Below are 22,980 nucleotides of genomic sequence, written 5' to 3' on the forward strand. Positions count from 1 at the left end.
AATAGCATGATGAAAAATGCACATCTACAGCAGTAGATTACCAATCCGAAGTGACAAACACATCACAGGATTTTGCCGTTACGGTTCTAATGTGCCTGAAACCAAAATAATGTTTTTAAACCCAAAACTAGTAAAATGAGCCACCGCAACACCACCGAAGGAAGCTTTATATCAATCACCAAATGTGCTAACCACGAACGGTAGTCACCGGAAGTCCAGAAGAACGGGAAGTGGAACAAAGCACATTGGTGAAATCAGAATGCAAGTATCACTCTAGATGAACAAAACCATTTTGATAAGCACGGAGCTTAACGAGTTAACGTATCCATACAAGAATTTCCAAAATTCACAGGAAGTATTATGGGTAGTTACGTTGCATGCATTCCCAAAATACGATAAATTAGCAGCCTCCTAGGCACTAAAACTTTTACTCCCATCAAGATCAGTAAATCAGGGCAATAGTTAAGGTGGTATGATTTCGAACTTGAACATGATTTGCAAGGCGAAGTGCATACACTGAACATAACTGTGCCCACTCCCCACTGTTGAACAACTAAATACTAACCAAACATGTCTGGAAAACTCACCCCCCCCCCCCCCCAAAAAAAAAAATCTCTCTCTCTCTCGCTCTCTCTCATCCAAGAATCAGCAGAACCAATAGCACATTTCCAAGAATATAATAACGGGGGACCAAATTTTAGTTCCATTGCTTTTAGACCTAAAGACAAATCAGCAGAACCCATTGCATCTATCCACAATTTCAAATAGATCATTCATGGCTTCATGAAAATGCAAAGATAATGACATAATAGGAGATAATCTAATTTACAGTTATTGCTCCATATGTTCTACAAAGAATAAACTTAAAATCGAATGAATAGGCCATATGCACATATTGTAGCATGAATGCATAGCAAGCAGTGAACATATTTACTGTATAAAAATGAAACGGAAGCCACTGGCACAATGACGATACACCAGAAACTGGAAACTTGCTTATTAACATCAATATAGCATGACCACAATTGCATGTATCTACAGAACTACAGTAGTGATCCACACAGTCAAAAGCATAACAAAATAGAAGGAACCAACCAAATAGGAATGAAGCCACGCGTTTGATCTGCCTTTCTTCCGAAGCGATCGCTCTACGGCTCTACGCGAACTTGAATGAACCAAAGCCAAATTGCACGGCAGCTTCTATGCGTGGCCTCCTGACACACGAAAACGTTCGTCCACGCGCAGTGACAGCTAGTAGGCAATTCCGGCAGCAGCAGCATACGGCACCGTTGTGCAGAAAGTTCCTTCAAGTATCCTATTTCTTGCTGAAATTTCTTGGATATACAGACTCCTATCTGAATCCATCAACGGAGTGAGAGGGGGTAAAGTAGAGAATAGACAAGCTACAGGCGGTGCTCAATCTCCACTGTATAACCGTGTTCCGTCTCCCTTGCAGCTTTCACATGTTCCGGCGATTGGCTGCGCTATGTTCCGGCGATTGGCTGTAAGTACGTACTCTCTCCGTCCTAAAAACAATACGACTCTCGCATCTTGAGGATTCAAACAATTAAATTTGATCAAATTTACATAAAATAGTATTAATATTTATATTACAAAATAAATATTATTAGATTAATTATGTAATATATTTTTACACTAAATTTATCTGAAGATCTAAATGTTAGTAATTTTTATATAAATTTAATCAAAGTTAAAACCGTTTAACTTCTCCGAATACAAGAGTTAATTTTTTGGGACACTGGGAGTAGGAATTTGGAGACGGCGGGATGTCCACCACCACCAGCTCTTCGACACAAGCCTTATGTTGTCGGCTCGTTGGAACGTTCCGGGCTTTTTGTCCGTTTTGAGGGGCGTTCGAACTCTGAAAAATTTTATTAAAAAACTCTGAAAAAAGGCTTACTGCCGGTTCGAATCTTTGGACCCTGTGCGACACAACACAACTACGTACAGGTACTCCAGCAACCGTGCGATATGCCGTTCTTTCAATGTTTGTTGGCTCATTGCTAGGAGACTGTCGTCCGATCATGAAGGGTGGTAGAATAAAGGCCAGACCCGAGCGTCAGTGTTTGTGCTGAAAGTGATTCTTTTTAATTCTTTAGTATAATTTTTTAAAATCAAGATGGAGAATCACTTCATAGAATTAGGAGAAGCTATTTTTTCAGCTTCCAGCCTTTTAGATCATTTCGCAGAATCACTTCACAGAATCAGCAGAGAATTAGTTTTTTCTAAAAAACTGTTTGGCAGAGATTCTGCTAGATTCAGCAGTAGAGAATATACTTCGGGAGCTCTGCCAAACGCACCATTCCTTTTGTTTTTTTATTTTTTTTCATGTGCGGAACCAGTCAGTACTGCTGCAGCTACCAGACTTTTTTTAAAAAAAGGGTTTAAAAAAATTAAAATTCGAAAAACAGTACTAGTTGGGAATAATTTGAAAAATGGGTGCCTCCCGCCCGTTGATCGGGCGGGAGGCGTGGGGCCGGGGACATCCCGCCCATCCAGAGGGCGGGATGTTCCAAAAAATTTTTGCAGGCCCCTCCTGAGGGCCCCTTCGCGAATAAGAAAGTTTCTTAGGTGCTGTTCGGATCCAAGGGCAAATGGTAAAAGGGCAAATGGCAAAATTTTTGCTCCTATCACATCAGATGTTTGGACGCTAATTAGAAGTATTAAATATAGTTTAATTAAAAAACTAATTACATAGATGAGGACTAAATGACGAGACGAATCTATTAAGCCTAATTAATCTATAATTAGCAAAATTACGGTAGCATTTGCCCTTTTGCACTTTGGGATGTTTGGATCCAAAAGTGCAAAAAAAGTGCAAAAGAGCAAAAGTTTTGCACTTTCTTTTTCTCTTTTCATTGGATCCGAACAGGCCCTTATTCGCAAAGAGGTCCCTGAGGCAGGGATCCCGCCCGATCAGAGGGTGGGAAGCATCCCGCCCGGACAGAGGGCGGGATGTTGACTGCTTAGTTTTTTTGTTATTTTCTGTTGGAATTTATAATTTACAATCTATTTAAAATTCAGACTATTTTCAAATACAATATTGATTCGTCATACTCTTTTGTATACATATAAAATTTTAATTCAATTTTACGAACAAGATTGCTCTATCTAAAACTCGTATGAAGATGGTTAAACGATAACGTTTTGCAACGTAGAATCCAAATATTACGATAGTACGATAGATCAACCAATTAAAAAGAAAATAGTATCATACAAAAATAGTTTAAATATAAAAAGTCCACCGAATCAGGAGTATCTACTCCGCATGTCCCGGACCTCGCGCTCTCTTAGCCCTCCCCCCTAGTCCTAGCCCGTCGGCGTATGTGGTCCTCCGAGTACGTAAATGCATTTGGAGCACGGTGACGACGAGGCGGAGGAGGTGCAGGCGTGAACGGGTCATCCTGGGACTATGCACCTGGAGCGTCATACGTCTGGGATGGACCAATGATGTCAGGCCCGGCGCCGCCGCCCACCAGCTCCGACCAAGTGGCGGAGCCACCCTCCCAGTCGTCCCAGTCCGGCACACCGAATGGACCACCGTATGCAGGAGCTCCCGTCGACCATGCATGCTGAGCATAGCCCTGAGAGTACGGTGCAGCTGATGCAGCTGGCATCGAACCTGACGGGAGAGACGTTCCTGGAGCATAGGCGCCAAACGTCTGAGGCTCCATTCTTGCACGAGGAGGTCCCATTGCCGTCAAGTGCATGACTATAAAAACAAACGAAATTAGTCGTGTAAATCAAAGGTGATCGAAATGGCAATTATAAAGGACTTACAGCTTGAACTAGCGGCAGTGCCGCCCCTGCAGAGGTCGACGGGCTAGCTGTGTACACGTGGGCGGACGCATGAGATGAACTGGAGGTCCCCACGTAGTCTCTCCCACGACACGTCAGTGCACGTAACGCTCGCGTCAAGTTGTCTTGAATCTTACGCAAGCTGTCCTTATACTGTGCCTCCGGTACACGTACTCCACGTTCAAGCAACGTGATCTGAGATGTAGCTTCGACCTCCGCGAAGTTGATCAGATCGATCTACAATACGTAATAGGATGCAGAGTAATATTGTTATCGATCTTTTTAAAAAAGATTTAATAATTCAAGTTGCGAAAGACGTACCGCGCCACGCTGCTCCTGATCACGGTACGAGGGATACGTGTCCGAGATGGCCGGCTGGTGCTGATTCTCCGCGTCATGAATACGTGAAAGAGTGACGTACGGACGCGTGCGAAGGAGGTACCAGTGGAGGTATGCGCCGTATGACGCCTCCGTGTGTGGCTGCCCCTCGTCCCACACATCGTCACGTGCGTCAAGCCACCCTTGTACGTACTCCTGCATCTTGACGATCCAGTTGACCTCGTTGGCATGATATCCCCTGCGCGAATATCTGTTGCAAACATTTGAAATACAACATTGCTTTATGATAACGAATATATAATTAATACAAAACGAGTTATCACAAACTTACTCGTGTACGTTGCGCGGCACGGCCTGGAACGCTCGAGGTAGGAGAGGAAAGTGTTGTCGTCGCCCGAACTGCCTCATCACACGCTCGACGCAGTACGGCTCGATGAGAATATCGAACACCAGGTTCGCCTTTGTCAGCCAGTACTTCTCGTCACGCGTGCAGAGGGAAGACAACCCGTGCGGCGCACGTGTCTGGATAGCCGCAGCGGTGTACGGTGTCCAGATGACATCATGTGGCCGCATCCGATCAAATTCGGACACGAACTGAGGGTATGCTTTTCGGACCTGCCGATGTGCCCAGCTCATCTGCAAAAATTACACAAGTGCATCGGTACTCCTCGTATACAGAAACGTACAACAGTAAATTAAAGAGCTTAAAAGAACTTACCCGTCGATCGGTCCAAAGCGAACCCATCGTGGGGCTATCCTCGTCCCACAACCCATACATCTCGGGCGGATAAGGCTTCTCGCTGATTAGGGGATGTGCTATGGCGAATCGCTCGTATGACCATAGCTGCAGCAGAAGTGGGCAGCCTGTGATGACGACGGTCCTCTCCGTCTTCAAACAGGCCTGGCAAAGGCCTCGGTATGTGGCAGCAAGCACTGCCGATCCCCAGCTCCACCTAGGTACCTGGCCCGGCTCCGCATCCGCAATCGCGCACGCGTATTGCATGAGCACCTTGTCCACATAATTGCCGGTAGAGTTGCATAAAAGAGTCCAGCCGAACAACCACAACAGATATGCCTCCAGGTATCGTGACACCTCGTACTGCCCAGCCAGAGGGTGCAGATCCTGAGCCTGAAATATATTTGTTCAAAACTTAGAAGTAGTTACATATGATTCAATTAAATTAATTAAAAAATAATTGGACGTACCCTAAATTGTATTACCCAACTCTTGGCGGGGCCGGGCAAATCAGGTACGTTCACAACAAGTGGCGGGTTCGCTGGAGCAAACCGCTCCTGCAGCTCCGCCCTCCAGAAAGGTGGCACGGCAATCGGGCCAACAGCTTCACCCGCAATGGGAAGCCCGAGCAGGCACGACACGTCCTGCAACGTGGGGGCCATCTCCCCGCACGGCAAGTGGAACGTGTGCGTCTCCGAACGTCACCTGTCCGCCAACGCTGCAAGTAGAGAGCGGTCCAGCTGCATCCGCTTCTTGGCGCCACCGTCTTGGCCGTCGTCAACCTGAAGCATACGTGCGAGTGGTAGCAAACCAGTCTCACGTATCCTGTATATTTTGCATTGTGGTTACAATTATCGTACAAGTTATACATTAGTTTCGTAAAAAAAATATAAAGTATCACCTGTCAAGCCAGCGGTCGTCCAGGTGCAACAACTCCTTTGCTACATGAGGACGCAACTCGTGAAGCTCCCGCCCCTCCACCGCTGCCAGGTACGACATGTGCCGTTCGTCGATGTGCGCGTCAAGGAGCTCCGGTGTCTGCGCCATATCTGCATGAAAAATATAAGTACCGTAAGACATATTCGTACAAGCAATTGAAAATACTAAAAACTATTCAAAATATAACTACCCTAACAAATATATCTAAAAACTATTGAAAATACTACTAATAAATATTTCTAAAAGCTATTAAAAATACTGAGAACTATTCAAAATATTACTACCCTAAGAAATATATCTGAAAACTATTAAAATTATAAAAACTATTCAAAATATAACTACCCTAAAAAATATATCTAAAAACAAATGAAAATACTAAAAACTATTTATAACAGAACTACCCTAAGAAATATTTCTAAAAGCTATTAAAAATACTGAAACCTATTCGAAATATAACTACCCTAAAAAATATATCTAAAAACTACTGCAATTATAAAAACTATTCAAAATATAACTAACCTAAGAAATATATCTAAAAACTATTAAAAATACTCAAAACTATTTAAAATAGAACTACCCTAACAAATATTTCTAAAAGCTATTGAAAATACTGAATTCTACGTATAATTACCCTAACAAATATTCGTAAAAATAATTAACAATTATACGATTATAATACCTCCAAACCGACGTGTGGACAGGGCTTCGCCGCTTCCTCTCTTCTCTTCCTCTCCTCTCCTCTCCTCTCCTCTCTTCCTCTCCTCCTTTTCTTTTTTGTTGATTTTTGATGAATATTATGAGAATTAGGGGGTGGGTGGGGGCTTAAATAGTGGGGGGTGACCTCCCGCCCGTTGGAAGGGCGGGTTGCCCCTCGCGGGGGGGCCTCCCACATGTTGGGGAGGCGGGATGCCGCTCGGCGGAGCGGCCCGCCCTCCCAACGGGCGGGAGGCCCCTCGGAAGACACCCCGCCCGTTGGAACGGCAGGATGTTGCGTAACTTTCGCGAAGAGGCCCCTGCGAAAAAATTTTCCACCCTCCGCCGACCCCCCGCCCGTTGGATGGGCGGGATGTGTCATCCCGCCCGTTTATTGGGCGGGAGGCACCCATTTTTCGAAATGTTCCAAGCCGCCACCTCTTTTTCGAATTTTAATTTTTTTTAACCTTTTTTTAAGAAAAAAAACTCCAGCTACCACGCAGATTCCACCATTCAGGCCCAAAAGGCCTAAGCGTAGCGGCAGCAAGAAGCCCAGCCAAGCATGGAGGGATAGGTTGGGCAACAGGCCCATTTCGTTTGCCGTCCATCCACAGCCCGAAACGTGCGGATTTCGAGGCCTCCTGCGTCCCGTACTGTTTAAAAGCTGGACACTGGGCAGTGGGCAAGCTGAAGAACAGAAGCAGCATGGGCATGGCTACCTGGCTACCAGTAGAGCCGATGCATGGTTAGCTCTGCAGTACGGAGTAGGTGTGTAGGCTTGGGTGCGGTGCGCCGGTGCCAGCCATCCGCGAGGAATCGAGCCATCAGTGCATGAGAGTTACTGACCGGCCCTGTGATGGAAAAGGGAGAAAAATTGACAAAGTGCGCCTTGTAAAAATGATCGCGTGAAGCTAAGGATTGGAGACAGACAACTCTACTTCGTACTAATAGATAGATACTCGTAACTAATAACGCCATTAGGGCAATGGGCCCAGACCCAGGTTGAGCCAAATTAGAGCTAGGGCTGGTACGAAACCGGCTTTACTCATGTATAATTCCACCATGGATGCCTCTAGCAAGTTCTGCAACACATGAAACCTTCAGCGGCAAAGGAACATGCAAAAGGTTGGAGCACATTTTTCCCATGAGAAGTTATATATACTGCAATGAGCATTAGCACAAAACAAAGGGAGCATGAAGCGTTTGGACGCTTCGAGTGAGGACCATGCAACTGAACTGGGGAGCACGCATCACCATGGCCTGTTAACTTATTCAAGGAGACTTTCAGAATTGTTTACTTACTACAAGCCACAAGCTGCCTGGAATCTAAGGCTGTCTCCAGCAATATCCTCCAAATCCCATCCTCTACATCCTTCATTTACAGAATTCTCTACAAGATTCTCTCCTCTATATCTCATTTCTTTCCAACAACGTTCTCTAAATCTCGTTCTCTATATATTAAACCCTATATTAGAAACGCATTTTGTTCCAAATTTTTGTACGTACGTATTTATCATACCTCAAACGCTATGGACATATTTTATTTTTATTTAATTCAGTGTTTGAAATGTAAAGAAAAATAGAGAAGAGGAGAGAGAATCTCTATATATAGAGAAAACCTGTAGCGTTCTTTATTTTAGAGGACCATTTAGAGAACGCTACTGGAGCAATAGAGAACGGAATCTTCCTCTATATATAGAGTACATAACGCTTTACAGTTCCCCGCTGGAGACAGTCTTAGCCATCGGTTCTGTTCCGAAGAACAAACAGGTCCTGATGAGCCGCCAATCCACATCTGAGGGGAGAACAAGTCACGCAACGCGTCACCATCCCGGTAGTTAATCTGGCGCTGAGTACCGACATGGTCTGCCCTTAATCTAAAGCCCCTCCCCCTCCATCCTCCAATCTACTACCCGTATGGCCGCAGCGACTGGCGGCGGCGACGAGCGCGCAGTGGTCCTGGCGCGGACGTCAATGTCCCGGGGAGGGGCGACTGAAACGGACGTGCAGTGTTAACGCGCATGCAGGCGCTTTCCCGCACGCGGCCGACGCCCTGCGCTGCTGGCTCCGGACCAGCTAGCGGATCCGCGCCGAACTTTTTTTCTGCGGCGCCGGCGCCGCCGGCGCATCTGGCGGTTGTGCCGTTGTGGGAACGAAAAGGACGCGCACGTCCAGATTCCCCAGCCCTGGCCGCGGGCGCGGCTGCCGTCGTCGGCTCGTCGCTGCCTCGCTGGGCTGCGTGCGACTGCCTACGCGCATCAGGAGCTTGCGTGCCGGCCCGACGGATGCGTTGCGCTCGTGATCCCTACCCAATCATGCATGGTGGTCTCAGCCGCACATAACTGCGCTGCTCGCAAAATTCGTCGCCAATTATTGGGTTTAGGCGCTCCGAGTCGCCACGTGCTACGCAATTTTGGCACGCATCGTATCTTGGGAAGGCGCTGTTTGTTGGCCAAACTCCTACGTCCCTGCTAGTAGCCACTAGTACTCTCTATCCTGCTACAGTCCTTTTACTCCAGGATTGTACTCACTGAACAGTGCATGCTTTTCTCGGTGACTCAGCTCATGAAGTACATACGTTCCCACCGTTTGAAAACTAACATACAAAGAAATATACTTGGCCAAAATTTTATCCTAACAAAACCAAATACGCCTCATGATGCAAATGCAGGGTAAGGCAAAATGCATGCTGCTGGATCTACTGCTGTTTGCCCCTTTGCTTCCGGTGGCCACAGCTGATGCAAAAGGCCCCTTCCTTCCTGAACAACATGCGATAGTGTCTCCGAAGTAGTACCATCGACCTAGCCACCAGCTGAAAGAGGATAGCCGCGTGCGTGCTGTTTTTCTATAATCCACGAGGAGGAACGTACCATGAAGCTTTGTCAGATTGCGCCCTCGATCTGATCCTTACTTAACCAGCGTACGAAACGGCCCATCAGCCGCCCTCTTGTCCATATAAAACTGCCCGTCCCGTACCTACGGGGCTACGGGGTAGTGTGTGTGTTCCGTGCTGCGATGCCCTACAGTAAACTTTTAGATTGATCTCCTAGCCCATCGGATCCTAACGGGCCGATGGGCTACCTCACCCACGCGCCCTGATCGGGGGCGCCCCAGCTCAACCCTAGCTGGTGGGCCCCCCGTCGCGCCGCGCAATATAAAAGGAGGTGGGGGCCAGCGGCTCGCATCACGAGGTTGACCGGCCGCCGCCACCCCCCCACAGTCAGCCTAGCCGATCTACCTTGAGCGCGGTAAGCGGCGGGAAGCTCCTCTGGTATCGCCCTCGACGTCCCTGCATCGGCCCCGAGCTCTCGGACGCGTCTACGCCGTCGTCCACCGCGACCCGTACGCCTACGGCCGAACTGCTCCCATCCCTGCGCTACACCGCCATGGCAGGCACTTCTGCATCCGCCGCCGGCCTAGGGCACGAAGGTATACCCCGTGCCCTCTCCTGCATCTCTCAATCCCTCTCTCTGTTTCTGGATCAAGCAAATAGCAGAGCACATCCTAGTCTAATCGCGCAGTAGCAGATCCTTAATGATTAACATAAACTACTTACCCCTGACTCCAATCCATCCTTTTTATTAGACCCGTTTCGTGAGCTCGTGTCCACAGACCGCTTGCCCCGCGCGCCGCCAAGCCAAGCATGGACGCCCCCAAGCGTGCGAGTTGCGGCACTGCAGGCGTTGCAATTGGCTCAGCCGTCGGAATCCACCGCGCAGCGCGCCGGCACCGGTCGAGTACGCGACGATCCTGCCGCCGCGCATGCTGTGAGCGGCGAGCCCACGCCCGGGCCCGGCCGACCGAGCAAGACCAACACGGAACGGCAGCCGGACTCATGATGTCACGCACACGACGACGAGAGGCGAGGCGGCGACGGGCGAGTTGGGCCGCCAGGCGCCTCATTATTCGGGCTCCGCCAGGCGGCCAGCCAACCAACCCGGCCTCCCCTCGTCATCCCTCCTCCTCTCCTCCCTCGGGAGTTGGGAGACCCGGCTCGGCGCGCGGGGGCGGGGCCCGCTCCGCTCCGGTTCCCCTTTTCCCAAAACAGCCTCCGCACCCGTATCAGCGCCCGGCCCCAGGACGACGGGGCCCCGCCAGCGTCCCGGCAGCCCGGCCCGAGGAGCGCGCCGCAGCGGTGAGGCCGTCTCGCTGGTTTCGTGGGGCCGGCGGGCGAGGGGCCCGCGGGGCAGTGGGCTGTCACGAGGGCGGGTCGGGACGGGGAGGAGCCAACAAGCCGAGCGGGGGGCAGCGGAATCTGGGATTTCCCCAGTCGCCACGCCTCGTCCCGCTCGGTATGGTGCGGAACAGGGGAGGAGACGGGAGGTTCGATTTGAAGCGACGCGGCCACGAGAAGGTATACACGGCGTCGGATTTTGCGTGTGCGTTTGGTGGGTGTGGGCTAAATTTTAGCTCTATCGTGTATGAAAGATTGTATAATTGGGTAGAATAATCTCTAACCCTTGCAAGACACACTGGTACATATATATAGGGGGGGACTCTTGCCTAGTCATACACGGTATGAATATATCATTGAACAAGCCAACAAGGTACATATTTTCCGATAACTGTATAGAGCTTAAGACTTCAGAAGTACACCACTGCAAAGAGCACACGAGAGATAGCAGTTACAACCGTATATCCTTCCAGCGGATATGGGCAATCTTTGGCCAGCTTTCTCCATCAGGTGCTCGGCAGCTCTCCATCAAGAGCTTACAACCGGATATCGCTATGTGCTGGAGGGAGCATGGCAGATCTGGTAACGATGATATGTAGGGGCACGACCTGATTTTCAGTCTCTTCAAACTCGACAGGCAATTCAGATTTCTTGGCAGGGATTTCATGTCGCATGCATACAACGATAGCTCCTTGACAGACGAGAACTTCGCAGATTCTTCAAAATCAAAGGATTGGTCCTTCCAGGATTGTAGATTGAGATCCGCCGGGACTGTAAAACTTTCGGACGAGAGCATATGGCTGAGCAATACAGAGCTGCCAATAGTGAGAGCCCTTTGGACACGAAACTGCGAAACGCACTCAGCAGTGAGCTTCGGGACATCTCTCAAATAAACCCAGAGAAGTTGCAGGGAAGACAGACCTTCCAGGAAACACAGGTCCTGGATACCACGAATTGATAGTGATACAAGGGACGTTAGATGACCAATTGATAAGGACGCAGAGCTCCTGCTGTCATGAATTTGAAGATATCTCAGGTGTGGCAAGCTAGCACTCAATGAATCAGCAGCAAGAATGCAGAGGTTTATGCCGAGCTCCGTAAGGGACAAAGGCATATATTCTGCTCCACGTGCCAGCTCTAAAGAAGGGCAGGAACTGAGATAAAGATATGAAACAGAGGCAGCAGCTCGTAAGCCGCCTAATGATCTGAGGCACCAGCAACCAATAATGAACACGGATTCAAGGGCGTTCAAATGTTGAAAGATCTCTTCTGAAGGGAGTGCGGTTAAATTCATAATCTGTCCCAGTGACAAACGGCGCAGTGAAGTGAGTCCACCAACGCAGCTGGCCAAAGCTCCATCCGTAATACTGCATGAAGAAAGATCAAGTTCAGTAAGTCCTGACGGTGGAACCAGCGGCAGCCCGATACGCTGTCCATAGATGAGTCCTATCCTTTGCTCATGGCAACATATCCACGCATTGATGATATTTTCTTTCGTCAATACTTTATCTCTTCCCTCTTCTACAGCGCTTTTGATGGTTTGGAGATGTTCTGATACATCATCATCCATCAACGCCATCAACTGCTGCTTCATAGATGAATGCTCGTCTGACAGCGCACTCCTAATGGTAGATCCTGAATCCACCTCCCAGAGCAAAGCGAGTTGTGATGCCAAGTGGTCTGTCCTGATCGTGTTTTCCCTCTGACCATGCTCTTGCAACTCTTCATTGCTGATAAACATAAGCAGTGGGCACTGGTTAATTTCTAATTTTTCAAGGCCTGCTGGGAGACAAGGTAAGATCTTCAGATTTGGAATTTTACAAAGTTCCAGATTGCGGCAATTCCTAAAAAGCCCGGTATTCACTGGTAGGCATTCTAACACAGCGCATTCGGTAAGTCCAAAAGATTCCAAACTCTCAAAATAGGAACCGTCAAGTAACCAGCTCGGATACGAGGAGGATTTGTAACCTCCAATTGCGAGTTCATTCAGCTGAGGCGGTGGCATCAAACCTTCCAGGATCTCCAAATGTGTCGTGTTCTCTTCTCGGGAGCCATTCTCTTCAATCCAGACAAGCTGCAATCTTTTAAGGTGTTTTTTCTGATGAAGCGCTGCCCGCAAGGCTTCCTCCTTTCCCGTGACAGCTTCGAGATTTGTAATACATAAACTGCCATGAAGCTCGTTCATGTTCCTGAGCTGATGCAGCTCATATCCCTTCTGCTTTTTCACACAAAACGTACCAAGCCTTTGGACTGACGTTAACCTGCCGATGTTTGGTATTGAAAGCGTACCGACTCCTTCATTATAAATCTGTACACGTCGCAGCTTTCTTAAATTGCAGAACTGGCCAGGCAAATATTTTACTTTGGTGTCCGAAGAAATAAACTGCAAGTGGAATAGAGTGCACAATGATTCAGGCAATTCGGAAATCGAGGTTCCTGAGAGGTCCAAAAACCGAAGGTGCTTCAACTCGGAAACAGATTCAGGCAACTTGCTTCTATTGTAAAAGCACAGAAGCAGTACACGTAACTTCTTCAAATTCCGCAGTAACACATGAAAAAGATCGCTTATATCATCAACCAGTGGGTCAAGGCAAATTATTGTACGTAGATGACGTAGCTTGCATATACTTTGCTTATGTTGTAGCATACTCTTAACACGAACAGACAGATGCCGAACTGTGAGTGGTATTTCTGCCATGTCATCGTCCAGTATGAAACTATCTTCTCTAGAGAGTGACTCTGCCAAATCATGAAGGAGATCATGCATAGTATAGGCATGAGTAACATTGTCCTTCCCTACATAAACTGGTTGAAAGAAGGATCCAGACATCAGCTGATTGATGTAATCGCGTCCAACATCTTCAAGGCTCCTATTATGGTTGCATGATTCGACTAGTCCCTCTGCAACCCATAAGCGTACCACCTGATTAACATCGTACGTGTGGCCTTTTGGAAATAAGCTGCAATATAAAAAGCACCTTTGAAGAACTGGATCTAATTTCTCATAACTCCACAAAAGAGCCCTCCTGGGTTCGCTTAAGTTTTCAATTCCCAAAGCGTCTCTCCATGAGGAGACATCCTTTTTTCTGCTCAAGTTCGAGCCCACAACTTTTGCTGCCAAAGGTGATTTTCCAAGACGTTTCGCTATCTTTTCTCCAATCTCTTCTAGCTGCACTTTCAACTGTTGATCTCCAATTTCCGCTCCACAGAAAGCATGGTGTTTGAAGAGTGCCAAGAACTCAGCATTTTTCAGGTCTTCCAGACGAACCACTTTTTCGCAGTGAAGAGCGGCTGGAAATGTATCCCGTCGAGAAGTTACCAAAACTTTGCTTCCCTCCTTCTGAGAAACCAGAGGTTCTAGCAGTTGGTCCCATTCCCTCTCATTGCTGGATCCTTCAAACCAGACATCATCCAAGACGAGCAGGAATCTCTCTGACTTTTGCAGTGTGTCCCTGAGTTTGCACTGGAGGGTATCGATGTTTTCTACACGTGGGCATTCCCCATTAGTTGCAGACTCGATCAACTCCCGTGTGTGACGATGAACATCAAGCTTGCGTGAGATGCAAACCCACATCCTGGCATCAAAGTGATCCTTTACCCTGCCATCATTGTAGGCATACTGTGCCAAGGTGGATTTTCCAGCACCTCCATGTCCAACGATAGCCACACCTGAGTAGTTTGTTGAGCTAGCCCCGGCTGCAGTCCTCTTGGTAAGAAGATCAATTATACGATCGCGATCCATGTCGCGGCCAAACACTTTACGAGGCTGCAGTGATGTGGTCGGAGGAACAACTGTTGTTGCTACAACTGGGCCAGCTGCACAAGTATTACCTGCTGGTAAACCAAGAAGCTCACGGAAGTCCTTGGCTTTCAGCAGGATGTCCTTCAGCTCATTCAGCTTGCGAATTAGCCTTCTGTTTTCAGGGAGCAGGTTACGCACCCTGCTTGCTGTAGCACGAAAAGGCTTCAGAATTGTTGATTTAATGGACGAGGCATCATCATCTCCCACCGAGGAATCATCCTTGCGTTTGAGGAGGTTGTACTCGTGCTCGTCCAGCAGGTCCTCGGCATCGTAGAAGGCATCTTTGAGCCGCTGGAGCCATGCCTTCAGCTTATCCTTGTGGGGGCTCTTCTCGGCGGCTTCGATCACCAGGTCGAAGTGTGGCAGGACAGTGGTCTCCAGTTCTTGGAGCTCCCGTGCCATGTCCACGCCCAGGTAGGTCGAAGCGTCAGCGAGGAGCTTGTTGATAATAGGCGAAGCCGCCCACCGCAAGCCGGCCAGTGCCACGTCCGCCATGGCTTTTGCTGGTGAAGAGATCTTGGGCGAAAGCGTTTCCAGATGAGAAGGAAGAGAACAAAATGAGTTGAAATAGCAAGAGGTATTAGGAATTGGGACATTTGCAGGGATCTAAACAGGGAAACGATGGGAAACAAGCAAAAAAGACATGTTCTCTAGCTTTTCCTTTTTCTTAGGGATTAAAACAAAAGAAGGGAGAGATGGTGTAAGGTAAATGTAAGAGTAGAGGCAAGAAATGGATTAACAGGCAAATAATGAGGAGAAAGTCTGTTTCATTTTTTTTTCTGATTTTTGGAGTATGGAAGGATCTGTGAGGAAGAGACGAGCAATTGATGGAAGTGCTTATGCTTGAAAAACTGAAGGATTGATGGATCTGTGAGGAAGAGACGAGCAGTTGATGGATCTGTGAGGAAGAGACGAGCAGTTGATGGATCTGTGAGGAAGAGACGAGCAGTTGATGGATCTGTGAGGAAGAGACGAGCAATGGAAGGATCTGGGGGAATTACTGGCGAAGGCACAAATCTTGTCGGAGAGAAACCTGCCAGAGTCAGGAAGCCGAGATTAATTAGCGAATTGCAGCCGAGAAACATAACCTACAGGCAAATTATCTTTCCTTTCCCATGTGTGAATGGATGCACAAAATGAAGAGCTTGAAATAGCTAACGAGTTAATAGGCAGAAGGAATAGTTGAGAGCTTACACGGATGGAATTCCTGAAGGGCGCCGGAAGCAGAGGTCCGGAGCCTGCGCAGCAAGCGCTGTACTGCAAGAGGAAATGAAACACAGGACAAGAAGCAGCCAGTCAGCTACGGATCAGAGCATCTGACCCAGCGCGGCGGCTCCCCACAAAGAGTTGGTGAAGCACCAAAATATCTCGAGTCACGTCACCAAGCTCTTGTTTCGTTCTGGGAGCAGAGAAATGAGTGGCTGTGCTTTATGTTTGGCAGCTTGGCGGAGCCAACCGTGCTGAAGACTTGACCATCGTTGATAGCTCAGTGATTGGTGATCGCAATTATTGTTTTAGACCAAAGGTACACTCCGCGGAAACCGAATGAGGTGCTGTTTGGATCGAACCAGTAAAAGAGGAAACGGGCAAAAATTTTTGCCATTTGCCAAAAGTGGTAAAAGTTTTGCCATTAGAAGTGTTTGGATCCAAATGATAAAAATTTTGCCCTTTTACCAAACAGGCCCTAAATCCAGCGTCCCACCCCCGCCGCCTCCCCCACCCCCTCTCTTCCAATCTCTCCCCGCGTGCCAGTGCCTCTCCCCCGCCGCCGTCGCCGCCCTCGACGCCGCCGTCGCCTCCGCGCGCCGCAGAGCCCACGCCCAGACCACCTCCCTCCACCTCATCTCCTCCCTCCTCGCCCCCACCGCCGCGCCGCTGCTCCGCGATGCCCTCGCCCGGGCCCGCAGCGCCGCTGCTCCGCGACGCCCTCGCCCGGGCCCGCAGCGCCGCCTACTCCCCGCGCCTCCAGCTCAAGGCGCTCGAGCTCTGCTTCGCCGTCTCCCTCGACCGCCTCCCCTCCTCCTCCTCCTCCCCAAATCAAAATGATCCCGCCTCCGAGCCCCCCGTCGCCAACTCCCTCATGGCCGCCATCAAGCGCTCCCAGGCCAACCAGCGCCGCAACCCGGACACCTTCCACTTCTACCACCAGGCCCCAACAACCCCCGACGTCGTCAAGGTCGACCTCTCCCACCTCGTCCTCGCCATCCTCGACGACCCCCTCGTCAGCCGCGTCTTCGCCGACGCAGGATTCCGGAGTGCCGACATCAAGCTCGCCATCCTCCGCCCCACGCCGCCCGTCCCGCTGCTCGGCCGCCTCCCCGCGCGCGCCCGCCCGCCGCCGCTCTTCCTCTGCAGCTCGTCCAACTCGTCGTACTCGTCCCCGGCGTCCATGTCCTCGTACGGGTCGTCCTCGGAGATCGTCCCGGCGGAGGACGACGACGGTGGGAGCGCGAGGCCCGCCAAGGACGCGGCGACGCAGCCGCGGATAGTCAGGGAGGTGGAGGTGGAGCCGGCGCCGCTGGTTGACCCGCTGGAGGACGACGTGGTGGGCAAGGTGCTGGACGCGGACGAGGACGGGATCGTCGCGGCGGCGATGGGTGCGCTCCGTGAGGCCACGCGGGAGAGCGCGGAGCGGCGGCGCGCGCTGTGCACGCCGCGCCTCCTCGGCGCGTTGCGGCGGGTGCTGCTGCTCCCGCGCCACGCGGCCGCGCGGGTGGACGCGGCGGCCGCGCTCGTCAACCTCTCCCTGGAGCTGGCGAACAAGGTCCACATCGTGCGCGCGGGCGCCGTGTCGGCGCTCGTGGAGGTGCTCCGGTCGGGGGCCTCGGCGCCCGAGGCGCGGGAGCACGCGGCGGGGGCGCTGTTCGGGCGCTTGGTGTTTGCTTTTGGTATTTTGCTATCTGGTGTTGCTCTTTCCCTTTTGACACATGGTGTTTGGATCCTAATGGAAAAAAAGAGCAAATTTTTTCCCTTTTGCCCTTTTGCTATAGGATCCAAACAGGCCCTGATTGTTCGCTTGGTAGAGTTGTGGGCTCCGCACGAGTCGACGAGACCAGTCCAATTTACGTTAACCGAAGTTTTGGTGTTGCATCAGCATAACGCAGGAGTCCAGAACTATCTCTGACCATGGTAGAAACTGATGTTAGCACATTGCCCACATCAAACTAAAACACCAATGATCGCGTGGAAAGAGCAAAACAGCAATAGTTGATTACACCGGTGAAGTCAATGAGAGGGCACATAAAATTACCTTTATTCGTCTCTTTTTTTCCAGAACCAGCACTGGCCTTTCATGATTTGGTATCAGGATCATCCTTTCAGATCCGAATGCTGTGACCCAGAATATCGGAAGATAATGATTGGGGGCTGGCCGGGTCACAGTGTGTCCTGGCCATAGCTCCAAAACAGAAATGGTAATGCTAAAACACGCGTGTCTGAGCGGATGAAAAAATCGGACGGCTCGCTCGTTCCAGAAAGACGTCATCTCCCTATCTCAACCGTTGCGCCGTTAAACAACCCCTCCTCCCTGAGCGCCACCCTTCTCCTCCTCCGCTCTGCCTCCCTCCCTCTGTCTGCATGCCCCCGCTCCACGTGGGCGCTCTGGTGGTGGTGGTGGCGACCTCATCGGCTGGACGCGTGGCGTAAGGGCGTATGGGTGTCGGACCTCCCTTCTGCCTGCGATGGCGGCTAGGAGGAGCAGGAGGGCAGAGACGACACACGGGGCCTGGCCTAGCTGGCCGTAGCGTGCGGGAGCGCTCGCGGCCGCGGCATGTCGGGTCCCCATCAGCCTCGAGCTAGGCTGCCTCCGCCATAAGCCATCCGGCCGGTCGCCCCCTCCTCCCTTAGCGCCGCTCCCACCCCACCCCACCCCCCCCCCCCCCGCCCAACCCCACCCCACCCCCAGTCCTCCTGCGCGCCACCACGCCAAAGGAGCTCCGAGCAGCCATGCCGGGCAGCTCCGGGCGGCGGGGCAGTAGGTGGGGCGCACGCGGTGGAGGGTCAGGCCGCCGCTCCCCCGCGCTTTCCCCCGCCTCGGTCGCCGCTCCCCCTCCAGGGGCGAGCCACGCTGGCCGTCGGATGAGCTCCGGGCGGCAGCCATGGCGAGCAGCTCTAGGAGGTTGCAGAGGAGAAGCGAAGAATGTGGCATGGGAGTATCGAGTGGTGATGTTGTAATAGGTATCTTATGATGTTGCGGTAGAGATATTAGGATACTGCAATGGGTACCTAATAGTGTTGCAATTGAGATTTTGGATGCTGCTAGTGCTGTAGATATGTGCGAATGTTGTAATAATCAATTTTTGGTGTTTCATCTGTTAATCTTTGATGTTGCAATGTTTGTATTTTAATGTTTTATTGTGCTCAATCTCAACCTATCATATGGTGATTTTTGTTTGGAAATATTGCATGAAACATACGTTTGATGTTGCGGTGGAAATTTTTTTCCTCGGAGTACCATATCTACATTGAACTATTCTTTTCGTATTGTTGAAATAGAGTGTCCGATAGATCGGACGTCCGTCCGGACGCTGGCAGCGCTGAAACAGAAAACTCAGATCAGATGTGCAGGCAGTCACGGCTTGCAGTTGTGTCTGAACCTTTATAGCAGTGCAGGATTAAAAAAAAAGGTGCTTCAACAAACCCAAAATTAGTAACACCGTTTTTTTTACTTCAATAATTGATGCCAAAGTACCAATTGTTTCTGCTCAAGAATCCAATGCACCCAAAAGGCACAGCAGAGCACAGCAGTGACATCTAAAGACATACACTAGTCTTATAGATTCAAAGTAAACTGATAAGCTGACTATCTGCTTCATATTCCCATATGACGAGTCTCAAAATTTATATGGAACAATTCCATGTGGTTCTATCACATCCAACAACGACCATATAGGTGAACTGCCACATAGCTTACAAAGCTATCATATTCATGTTGCAAACTGCAAGGTACAACCCAAGGTATAATTTTTCTGACAAAAGCACGCTTGTGAGCATTGCAAAGAATAATTCAATATGTGAGCTTGGACTAGAATCAAGGATATGTGCATGTTCTTTCTTTTAATTACTGTTCATATTCAGAGCGTTTGAGAACAAACAAGGAATCGATAAAACCAATTACATGTATCCACAATTCCAACTAGGCCATTCTTATGAGTAGAAAGATCATGAGATCCGCTGGGAAACAACAAAATAACTAATGAGTTCCGCTTACTGCTGTATATAATCCACATGCTAGAAAATATATCCATATGAACATGCATATGTGACCATACTGTCCATGGGCACAAATTCTATATGATAATGCATAACGGTATATGCCATAACTCGTGATAAGAGGTTAATCCAGTATGAAATCAGCAACTTTATCATTGGCAAACAAAATAGCATGATGAAAAATGCACATCTACAGCAGTAGATTACCAATCCGAAGTGACAAACACATCACAAGATTTTGCCGTTACGGTTCTAATGTGCCTGAAACCAAAATAATGTTTTTAAACCCAAAACTAGTAAAATGAGCCACCGCAACACCACCGAAGGAAGCTTTATATCAATCACCAAATGTGCTAACCACGAACGGTAGTCACCGGAAGTCCAGAAGAACGGGAAGTGGAACAAAGCACAGTGGTGAAATCAGAATGCAAGTATCACTCTAGATGAACAAAACCATTTTGGTAAGCACGGAGCTTAACGAGTTAACGTATCCATACAAGAATTTCCAAAATTCACAGGAAGTATTCTGGGTAGTTACATTGCATGCATTCCCAAAATACGATAAATTAACAGCCTCCTAGGCACTAAAACTTTTACTCCCATCAAGATCAGTAAATCAGGGCAATAGTTAAGGTGGTATGATTTCGAACTTGAACATGATTTGCAAGGCGAAGTGCATACACTGAACATAACTGTGCCCACTCCCCACTGTTGAACAACTAAATACTAACCAAACATGTCTGGAAAACTCACCCCCCCCCCCAAAAAAAAAAACATCTCTCTCTCTCATCCAAGAATCAGCAGAACCAATAGCACATTTCCAAGAATATAATAACGGGAGACCAAATTTTAGTTCCATTGCTTTTAGACCTAAAGACAAATCAGCAGAACCGATTGCATCTATCCACAATTTCAAATAGATCATTCATGTCTTCATGAAAATGCAAAGATAATGACATAATTGGAGATAATCTAATTTACAGTTATTGCTCCATATGTTCTACAAAGAATAAACATAAAATCGAATGAATAGGCCATATGCACATATTGTAGCATGAACGCATAGCAAGCAGTGAACATATTTACTGTATAAAAATGAAACGGAAGCCACTGGCACAATGACGATTCACCAGAAACTGGAAACTTGCTTATTAACATCAATATAGCATGACCACAATTGCATGTATCTACAGAACTACAGTAGTGATCCACACAGTCAAAAGCATAACAAAATAGAAGGAACCAACCAAATAGGAATGAAGCAGGCATATCCTTGCCCAGTCACATGCTGGCAGGCAGCGCAGCCAAAAAGGCACTGTACGCCGAGTCGAGGTCGAAGTTGAGCTGCCTGGCCTGCTGCTCGGTGAGCTCATCCGCGGCGCCCATCTTATGCAGCTTGCCGAGCCACTCGTTGACCTTGACCTTCCCCTCGAAGTCGGGCGGCAGCAGGGGTCCGAGCCTGGCCATGGAGGTGGCGACGTCCTGCAGCAGCGGTCGGACCTGGTCGTTGGCGAGCATGTTGAGCTTGACGGCGTCCATGGCGGTGATGAATGTCTGCACGCAGTGCGCGATGGCGGCGGCGGATGCGGCGGTGGCGGCCGGCGCGGAGGAGTTGGACGCGGCGCGGAGCTCGACGGTGGCCGGGACGCCCGACTGCAGGAGGCGGTTGAGCGCGGCGGGGCAGTCGAGGCGGTACGCCTGGACGAAGCGCGGGACGGTGACGGCGCCGGCGAGCGAGGAGGAGAGGGAGTTGAACTGGGAGATGAGCTTGAGGCACTCCGCCTCGTAGTCGGCGGCGGAGACGAGGTCGCGGACGTAGGCCCGCTCCAGCTTCTCCGTGGCCTTGATGATCGCGTACAGGTCCGCGTAGCTCTCCAGGAGCTCCCGCTCGCGCTTGTCGTTCCACAGCTTCACCTCCATCGGCGCCGGCCCTCCGGCGAGCGGATCGCGGAGGGTGCTAGGGTTTCGCGGCGCGCGAGATTTGGGGGAAGAGGGGGAGGGGATCGGAGTGGGGATTGGGTTGGGGGTTCCGGAGAAGTGCGAGGGGCTCCGTGTAATTTGGAGAGATTCTGAAGGAAGGGTTCGGCGACGACGCGGCGTTTGATCTGCTTTTCTTCCGAAGCGATCGCTCCACGGCTCTACGCGAACTCGAATGAACCAAAGCCAAATTGCACGGCCGCTTCTATGCGTGGCCTCCTGGCACACGAAAACGTTCGTCCACGCGCAGGGACAGCTAGTCAATTCCGGCAGCAGCAGCATACGGCACCGTTGTGCAGAATGTTCCTTCAAGTATCCTATTTCCATCAACGGAGTGAGAGGGGTAGAGTAGAGAATAGACAAGCTACGGGAGGTGCTCAATCTCCACTGTATAACCGTGTTCCGTCTCCTTTGCAGCTTTCACATGTTCCGGCGATTGCCTGCGGTATGTTCCGGCGATTGGCTGTAAGTATGTACTCTCTCCGTCCTAAAAAGAATACGACTCTCGTATCTTGAGGATTCAAACAATTAAATTTGATCAAATTTACATAAAATAATATTAATATTTATATTACAAAATAAGTATTATTAGATTAATTATGTAATATATTTTTACACTAAATTTATCTGAAGATCTAAATGTTAGTAATTTTTATATAAATTTAATCAAAATTAAAACCGTTTAACTTCTCCGAATACAAGAGTTAATTTTTTAGGACACAGGGAGTAGAAATTTGGAGACGGCGGGATGTCCACCACCACCAGCTCTTCGACACAAGCCTTATGTTGTCGGCTCGTTGGGACGTTCCGGGCTTTTTGTCCGTTTTGAGGGGCGCTCGAACTCTGAAAAATTTTATTAAAAAACTCTGAAAAAAGGCTTGCTGCCGGTTCGAATCTTTGGACCCTGTGCGACACAACACAACCACGTACAGGTACTCCAGCAACCACGCGATATGCCGTTCTTTCAATGTTTGTTGGCTCATTACTAGGAGACTGTCGTCCGATCATGAAGGGTAGTAGAATAAAGGACACACCCGAGCGTTAGTGTTTGTGCTAATGCTTGTTGCTCTCCGCGGTAGTTGCAATCTGGGCATCGCACTAAGATTTTATGCCTATGGCTGAAAGTAATTTTTTTAATTTTTTAGTATAATTTTTTAACATCAAGATGGAGAATCGTAGAAGCTGTTTTTCTACCTTCCAGCCTCTTAGTTTATTTTGTGGAATCACTTTATGAAATTAACAGAGAATTAGTTTTTTCGTATTCTGCTGGATTCAGCAGAGAATACGCTC

General features: G+C 49.3%; 3 protein-coding genes and 1 pseudogene across 7 annotated transcripts in view; 1 reads left to right on the forward strand and 3 right to left on the reverse strand.

Moving 5' to 3' along the window:
- Positions 1 to 975: 975 nt before the first annotated feature.
- Positions 976 to 21,878, reverse strand: LOC112893225 (vacuolar protein sorting-associated protein 28 homolog 1-like). 5 transcript variants are annotated; one of them, XR_003228751.1, is made up of 3 exons: positions 20,961 to 21,878; positions 19,921 to 19,974; positions 19,527 to 19,671 (listed from the first exon to the last, which is right to left on the reverse strand). XR_003228751.1 is itself a non-coding variant. In XM_025960431.1 (2 exons), the coding sequence occupies exon 1, from the start codon at positions 21,631 to 21,633 to the stop codon at positions 20,995 to 20,997; it is 639 nt and encodes a 212-aa protein (XP_025816216.1). In that variant the 5' UTR covers positions 21,634 to 21,878; the 3' UTR covers positions 976 to 1,095; positions 20,961 to 20,994. The 5 variants fall into 5 exon arrangements, 4 of the variants coding, with proteins under 4 accessions (XP_025816216.1, XP_025816220.1, XP_025816217.1 ...); XM_025960431.1 differs by lacking the exons at positions 19,527 to 19,671; positions 19,921 to 19,974 and adding an exon at positions 976 to 1,095; XM_025960435.1 differs by lacking the exons at positions 19,527 to 19,671; positions 19,921 to 19,974 and adding an exon at positions 19,139 to 19,439.
- Positions 976 to 22,980, reverse strand: part of LOC112893227 (vacuolar protein sorting-associated protein 28 homolog 1-like) — a 35,053-nt gene continuing 13,048 nt past the window's right edge. Inside the window, exon 2 of the mRNA XM_025960437.1 lies at positions 976 to 1,095. The gene's annotated coding sequence lies outside the window, so the exon portion shown is untranslated. The remainder of the gene's footprint in view (positions 1,096 to 22,980) is intronic.
- On the reverse strand, positions 13,628 to 15,886 carry LOC112892348 (annotated as a pseudogene).
- Positions 16,384 to 17,601, forward strand: LOC112892349 (U-box domain-containing protein 41-like). Its single transcript, XM_025959533.1, has 3 exons — positions 16,384 to 16,732; positions 16,858 to 17,390; positions 17,597 to 17,601. The coding sequence occupies exons 1-3, from the start codon at positions 16,545 to 16,547 to the stop codon at positions 17,599 to 17,601; spliced, it is 726 nt and encodes a 241-aa protein (XP_025815318.1). The 5' UTR covers positions 16,384 to 16,544.

The sequence above is a fragment of the Panicum hallii genome, chromosome 5, assembly GCF_002211085.1.
Source record: "Panicum hallii strain FIL2 chromosome 5, PHallii_v3.1, whole genome shotgun sequence".
Classification (NCBI taxonomy): domain Eukaryota; kingdom Viridiplantae; phylum Streptophyta; class Magnoliopsida; order Poales; family Poaceae; genus Panicum; species Panicum hallii.